Source organism: Acinonyx jubatus, chromosome X (genome assembly GCF_027475565.1).
Source record: "Acinonyx jubatus isolate Ajub_Pintada_27869175 chromosome X, VMU_Ajub_asm_v1.0, whole genome shotgun sequence".
Taxonomy (NCBI): Eukaryota; Metazoa; Chordata; class Mammalia; order Carnivora; family Felidae; genus Acinonyx; species Acinonyx jubatus.
In genome coordinates this window covers 46,139,966-46,147,516 of record NC_069389.1, presented here as the reverse complement: position 1 = coordinate 46,147,516, position 7,551 = coordinate 46,139,966, and the positions used below count along the sequence as shown (strand labels likewise).

Sequence of the window (7,551 nt, the reverse complement as noted above, 5' to 3'; positions counted from 1 at the left end):
TACTGCATAGCTAGTGCCTCACAAGGTGCCTGGCCCATGGTGTATGCTCCAAAAGATATTCATCAAATAAGCAGAGATCTGAAGAACAAATGAAGTGGAATTAGGGAAATGTGGAGAGTTTCACACAGAGGCAACAGCATATACAAAGACTCAGAGGCTAGAGACACTAAGGAATGGTCTAAGACTTTTAAACTTAGACCCAAGAATGAAGTCTGAGAGGCTGGCAGTGGCCAAACAAATCATCAAGGGCCCAGCTTACTTCCCTGTTGAAGAAGGTAGGTTTCCTTTTGAGCCAGTGGGGGCTCATCAAAGGGTTCTAAGCATGAGAGTGATATGAGTTGATTTACTTTTTCAAGAGATCATACTGCCTACAGTGTAGAGAAGGGATTCCAGGGAACAAAACTGAAACAGGGAGACTGTGACAGTATTTCAGGTTAGATGTGGTGCTGGCTGACACTAGGGTCGTATCAGGAGAAGTGAAGAGACTACATAAATAAATTTGGGAGATATTCGGGAGGTAAAAATGACAAGATCTGGTGATTACATGGGGGTGGAGGAGAGAGAAGAGTCAGGGGTGTAACTCAGGCTTCTGCTTTGACTGGGGTCATTCACAAAAGTGATGTACAAAGAAGGACAAACAGGTTGGGAGGAGGATGACTTGAGGTGATGAAAAGGTTTTAGGTATTTCTGGAGTAGTCAGGTAGAGCTGTCTAATAACCAGTTGAATGCATGGGTCAGAACTCGCTGGACCTCAAGAGGTGTCACTTTGGGAGTCATCAGCAAAGAGATGATAATTGAAGCCATGGGAGTGAATGTAATAATTGAAGAAAAGAACACAGATAGAGAAGACGAGAGCTCAGGCCAAATCCCTAAGGAACACCAACATTTAAGGGTTGGACAAAGAGGAGCCTGGAAAGTAAAGGAATTTAACCAAGGCAGCAGGAGAAAAATGAGAGTGTGGTATCATGGAAGTGGCTTAAGGAGGAGGGAGTGGTCACAAGTGCCAAATACTAAGAAGAAGTCAAGTAGGATAGCCTTTGAAAAAATTCTATTAGATTTTGTGACATAGGCTGTGGCAGACTTTGATGAGAGCAGTATTAGGCAAGTAGTGGAGGCAAATTGGAGTGGGTTGAAAGATAAGTGGGAAGTGGGAAAACTGAGACAGTTAAGTGTAGGCAACTCTTCTGAGGAGTTTATAGAGCGGAGAAGAGAGGGTGGTGGTTGGAGAGGGAGACCTTTCAGTAATTGTTTACTTGTTTTCAGATGGAAGAGACCTGAGTATGGTTAGATGATGAAGGGAAGGAGCACGGACTCTGTAGGTTTGGTAGCAAGAAGTCAAGAACTTCCTTTCAGTGACCTCTGTTTATTCTGTAAAGTAGGAGGTGGAGGTCATCTGCTAAGGCTTAGGAGCAGATAGAGAAGTTGGTGGTTTGAGAAGAGAGGTTTGAAAGGGCTGCTGTGGAGGTGGGAGAGAGAACAGCCTCGGAACACAGTAGGGTTGTGGGTCAGTACTGAGGGCGTGGTAGAAGCTGAAGACCATGAGTTTATAGTGGCACAAATCTGTGAGCCTGAATACTTTTCTCCAGCAGTGTTTAGCGGCCTTTGCACAGGCATGGAAAAGGCGGACAGTTGGGCTGATCCAAGGTTGGGATGTTGCCAAGCGGATGCAATAATCCTGAGAACTGAAGTTATTGGCGGGAGAGTGGCGAAGTAAAGGACCATAAGGTCTAGTTTGAGCGGAGAGAAGTGTATCAAAGACAAGTCCTCTATGAGCCAAGCACTAGGGAGACTCTGGAACCTGTGGAAAGGTTTCTGGAAAAGAGATTGAAGGATGAGCAGAGAGAAGATGACCTGAGAGAGGGACAGAAAGGCAGATTTGGGGCTTGAGCTCAGAGACTTGCCTATGTGGGACTGAAGGTTGGGGTATAGGGAATGAAGGCTGAGGGAAATTTTTAAGGGGGAGAAGGAGGGCCTTTGAGGGCGGTCACCGAGAGAAGTGAGGCGGGTTGGAGTGAGGGGGCGTGCCCAAGAGCAAATCCCGGGCGAGGGGGCGGGGCCCGGGTAACTGGGTCCCAGCGCCGCTGTGGCGGCGGCTGCCTCAGCCACGGGTCCCGCCTCCCCACCCCCCTTCTACGGCTCCTTCCTGCCGGCCGCCGCGGAGACCTAGGCCGAAGCTGTTACCCTGCCCCCGCGGCTGAAGCTTCGTCCGGAGGGATTGGCTGAGGGCGAGCCCCGCAGCCTAAGCGCGCGACGCACACGCGCGCCCCCCGCCACCGCCGTCCTCTCCTCCCTCCCTCCCCCGTCCTGCCCTCCCTTCCCTTCCCCTCCGCCCCCCAGCCTCCGCTGCGGCGGGAGGAAGAACCCTTTCCGACCAGTCAGAAGAGCCCAGATCGATTCCCATTCGGGGAGAAAGAGACCCTGCACTCTAAACAGACCGACCGCTCGCCCCGGGGCCACGGAAGTGGCTTGCCTCTTACAAGAGAGCCCGCGCCGAGCGCAGCCCACCGACCCTCACCCAGCTGCAGCCGCATAGACAAGCGCTCCTCAGCGGGCCCCCGGCCTCGCCGAGCCCAATCCCCGCGCGGGGCCCGGGCCGGAGATGCCTGGCACGGCAGCAGCGGTGGCTGCTGCTGCTGCTGGTACTGCCACTGCTGCCAAGGCTGCTGGCCCGGGCCGGGGCCGGGGGCTTAAGTCTCCGCAGTGGGGCTGAGCCCGCAGCCCCGCCCCCCGAGCCTGAGGCCGCCGCTTCGCCCGGCGCCCGGCCTCCTCCGCCTGCGCCTCCGCCCCAGGAGCTGGAGCCAAGCGGGGAGCCCGGGCCCCGCGCCCAGGCCCGGACCATGCATGGCCACCGAGCCCCGGGGGGTGCCGGGCCTTCGGAGCCCGAACATCCAACCACGAACCTCCCCGGCGCCGCTCCTCTGGTCACTGCCGACACGGACCCTGGAGCCTCTGAGCCCGGACTGCCGGTGCTTAGGGGCGCAGGCTCGGCTCTCGGCGGCCCCCTGGATCCCCAATTTGCCGGACCATCGGACGCCAGCCTGGGCGCTGTTCCAGGCCCCCGGGTCTTACCCTGCGGCCCCAGTCCACAGCACCACAGGGCCCTACGCTTCTCCTACCACCTAGAGGGTTCACAGCCCCGGCCTGGTGAGTGATCGAGAGAGCATGGGAGCCCGGGCCACGGGCCTGGTACTGGAAGTGGGTTCTTGTTCTCGGGCCCTCTAAGCCCCACCTCGGGGCCGACCCGCTCACCCTGGCCCTTCGAGTCTTCTCAACCCCCACCCCCTTCCCTCGCTCCTCTTCCGTCCAGTCCTTTCAACCTCTGCCCGCGGTCTTCTCTCTCTGTCCCCTTGCCCCCTCAACCCTTCCCACCCCCTTATCTTCTATCCGCTGAGACTAATGGGAGAGGGAGCACTCCCAAGAAAAACGGGCAGGATTGCAAGGGAGTAAGAGGAATTTGGTTGGGGGAACAGTGTTTGTTTGGGGGAATAGGAGAGGAGTCTCCCATTTGCCAAGCGCTTACATTGTGCCAAGCACTGGGCTGCGTGCTTTACATGGATTCTCATTTCATCTTCAGGAGCCTCCTGTGAAGTAGGTATCATTTTGTAGGGTAGGAAACTGAAGCCCAGAGAAGTTGAGTAACTTGCCCAAGGTCCCACAGCTAGTATGGAGCCAGGATTCAAAACCAGATATATTTGAGTACAAAGTCTGTGGTCTTTCTCTTTCCCCAAACTGAGGTTGGAGACCATGAAAGTAAATGCCAAGCCTTCTGCTTATGTGATTTTCTCCTGTACTGTTCAGCTCAGCAGCTCTGGAGTATGAGTGGAAAAAAAAAGAGGGATGGTGGATTGATCCAAGGTTGGGGTTTTGCCAAGGTGTGTGTGGCGGGAGGACAAGGGAAGGAGGGAGTAGAAGGTGCTGATGAGAGAGAGAGGTGAAAGAGGTGGGCCTTGGGGGTCAACCTGGAGGGGAGGGCTGGAAGGGTTGCTAGGTAAGGAGACAGCAGAAGGGGTGGGAGCAGAAGCCAGTTGTAGCAGAGCTGTAGAGCTGCAGGGCTTCAAGGATGGTTGTGAAGAGAAACCAGGATGCTTGAACTTGGATTTGCAGAGGTGGAGCAGCTCTAGGTGAGGCTGGGGCCATAGGCTGTTGCCTGGAGAGGCCTCTGAACTGCACAGACCTGAGTGTCCAATGAGTCCAGCATGGCTTCCCCCATCTGGGGACATCCCCATGTGGACCTGAGCCCAGGAGCCACAGAGAAAGAGCAGTGTTATTTCTAGTCTGCCTTCCACTGGGCAACACTGACAGAGCTGCTGAGCCTCTGGGACCCCCCAGGGCTCATATCCCAGGCTCCATAGGTCTCTGGGACTATGGCCCAGCACAATTAGCAGTAGTGAAGCATAAAGCACTGGAAAGACGTGCCCCTTACTGTGTTGTGACCTTGGGCTAGTTATGGAACCTCTGAGAGTTTCCAGGGGCTTCCTCTTCGTGGGCTGGAGATATCCAACTGATAAGAGGCCTTTAACACCCTGTCCTGCATGTTGCTCCTGCTGGCTTTCCAAACACCCCTTGACAGATGCTGTATGGAGCAGGCTACTCACCCACTTTACTGTAGCACCTCCTTTCAGATCTCGAAACATGCCAGAAGGACTCCCACCTCAGGGTCTTTGCATCTTCTTTTCCCTCTGCCTGGCAGCTCTTCCCCCTGCTCTCCATCTGGCTTGTTCCTCATCTTTCAGGTCTCAGCTCAGATGTCACCTCCTCCAAGAGACCTTCCCTGACCACTTTGTGTGTGTGGGGGGGGGAACACTTGTGAGTCTCCATCACAGTTGCCTGTGTGCTTCCATCCTTGCACTTAGTACAGTCTGAAATTATCTTATTGTGTCTACTTGTTTATGGCCCATCTTCCTCCACTAGAATGTGAGTTCTGTGAGGGCAAGGGGATTGTATCTGTTTTGTTCACTGTTGTATCCCCAGTGACTAGTGCAGTGCCTAACACACAGTAGGTGCTTAATAAATCCTTGTTGAACAAATGCCTGAACAGACATGAAGGGAGCGCATAATAAGCCCTCAGTAACTATAGGCTTAGAGAAGGACAACTGAATTCCTGCCCTCTAGATGCTCTTGGTCTGGGAGTCAGTAGCTGGGCAGTGTCTAGACCCTTGGTCAATAACCTCTGATTGATACATGGTGGTGATTCTGAGTTGCCTTCCCACTCCACCAATCCTTACTAATTACCAATCACAATACCCATCCTGAACTATTCCCCTCCTGCCCAAAAGAGCAAAAAAGTTTCCAGGATCCTTTTTCCCAGTGAAGTCCCTGCCTGTGTAGGTGTCTTTTTTTAATATACTACATGATAAAAAGTGTCAGGGAAAGACCTGACTTCCCATCCAACCATTCCTAGCTGACTCACTGTGTGACACTGAGTGAGTTCCCTTATCTGAGCCTCAATTTCCTCATCTAGAGAATGCCATGAGGAGTCTATGAGATACTGGTGAGAAGCTTGCAGAATAAAATAAAATTTAAAAAAAGAGAGAAAAACCTTCTGAAGAGGAGGCGGAGATATTACTCAGGCCCTGGCAAAGCAGGCGCTGGGCCATGTGATTCACAGCAGCATGGGGTGTGAGAGGCCCGCCTCCCCCACTGCCCAGCCTGCCCAGGGGTAGGCACAAGTGACTTGCTTCTCTCTCTACAGGACTCGCCTATAATTGGCCCAAGAAGCGCAGGGTTGGTGGTTGCAGTGTGTGTGTGTGTGTGTGTGTGTGTGTGTGAGAGAGAGAGAGAGAGAGAGAGTCCTCTCAATTAAAGGGTTGAAACATTTTAGTCCACATGTTAAGATTTCTGTGTGCCTGCCGACTTCCTCCCTCAGACTGCTGAGGCCTTTATTGAATCACTATCCTTAGGGGCCAGTGGACAATCGGGGGAGGGTGGTGCTTTTTAAAATAATACAACTGACTCTTGAACAATGTGGGGGTTAGGGGCACCAAGCCCCATGCCCCTACTTGCACAGCCAAACATCTATGTATAACTTTTGACTCCCCAAAAACATAACTATTAATAGCCTACTTTTGACCAGAATCCTTACCAATAACATAAACAGTCAATTCCCACATCTTTTTGTATATGTATTATATACTGCATGCTTAAAGTAAGCTAGAGGAAAGAAAATGTTATTAAGAAAATCATAAAGAAGAAGAAATACATTTATGGGACTGTATTGTATTTATAAAAAAAAATCCATGTGTAAGTGAACCTGTGCAGTTCATACCGTGCTGTTCAAGGGTCAACTATAGTCACATCTTATCCATGTGAAAAACCTTCAATTACTTCAAAGTGCTTTCTCTTTTAGTTACCCTGATTATTGGTAGGGAAAGGGGCGATCGTTTTTATACCCATTTTCCAGGTTGATAAAACCTAAGGCCTAATTGGGTTACTGAGATAACCCAGTGAGATACCAGAGAGGGTTTTGAGAGAGTTTCCAGCTGTAGGTGTGCTCATAGAGATTTGGGGGAAACCCTACCCTATTCTAGATTTGAAGCCTGGAATATCCTTCCAGATGCTATGTGGGGAGTAGCTTGGGGCCTGTGTCTCAGTCAAAACAGTTGCACTTGATATAAGAGTCTTTTCATGGGTAGTAAAGAACTAAGCCAATTGAGAGGGGCAGAAAGAAGGCTGGCTTCTTCTAATTTGGAGCCTAGGGCATCATCAGAGACTCCAAGAGTTAGAATTGGAGCTGGAAAGGGCCCTAGACACCATCTGGTTCTGGGTTTCCCAAACTGGGTGAAAATCAGAATCCCTTATTGACTTTGAAAAAATAACTGATTCCCAGACTCCACCTCAGAGCCCCAGAATCTTGGGGTTGCAATCCAGGAATCTATTTAAAATTCCCCAGGTGATTCTGATGCACAGTCTAGAGTGGGAACTGATTTTTAGTAGAGGTAGTAGAGGCTCAGAGAGGCAGTTTACTCATGGTCCTACAGTGAGTCAGCCTGATTAAGGCCTGGAGAATGCATTGGCCTCCCCTCTAAGGCCCTCTCCTCAGGACCCTATGTGGGCCTACCTCCCTCTCTCCCAACCCCAAAGGAAGGCATGGGATCTAAGCTAAAGGGAGTCAGCCCCTTACTCACATACACACAAATACCAGCTGCCTCAGTTTACCATCTATGCTTAGCTCTCATGAATAGCTGCCATCTGGCACTTCAAGCTGGAAAGCAGTTGCAGTTTTGGGACTCTAGGCAGAGGAAACAGGCATCAGAAGTACCCATCACAGGGCCTGGCCCAAAGGAAGAGCTCTAGGGAGTGTCAGCAAGGTTTGTAGAGCTAAGAGGAACATGAAGGGCAGTTAAGGTAAGAATTTCAGTAGGAGCAAAGGCACTGAAACATGGGGCATCCTGGGAACTGGGACTGGTGTTGAGAGGAGTAAGGGATATGCCTGGGAAAGGGACTTTATCCTAGGGCAAAGGGGAACCATTGAAGGGTTTATTAAGCAGAGGAATGATGTGCTCAGATGTAGGTGTTTGAGAGATCCCCATAGCTACTTGTGGAGAGTGGATG

General features: G+C 51.5%; 1 protein-coding gene across 2 annotated transcripts in view; it reads left to right on the top strand.

Moving 5' to 3' along the window:
• Nucleotides 1–2,062: 2,062 nt before the first annotated feature.
• FGD1 (FYVE, RhoGEF and PH domain containing 1) overlaps nt 2,063–7,551 on the top strand; it is a 41,739-nt gene continuing 36,250 nt past the window's right edge. Inside the window, exon 1 of one of the 2 annotated variants that reach the window (XM_027053543.2) lies at nt 2,063–3,144. In XM_027053543.2, coding sequence (XP_026909344.1) covers nt 2,838–3,144 — 307 coding nt within the window. In that variant the 5' untranslated portion in view covers nt 2,063–2,837. The remainder of the gene's footprint in view (nt 3,145–7,551) is intronic. The other variant, XM_027053542.2, reaches the window with a different exon arrangement.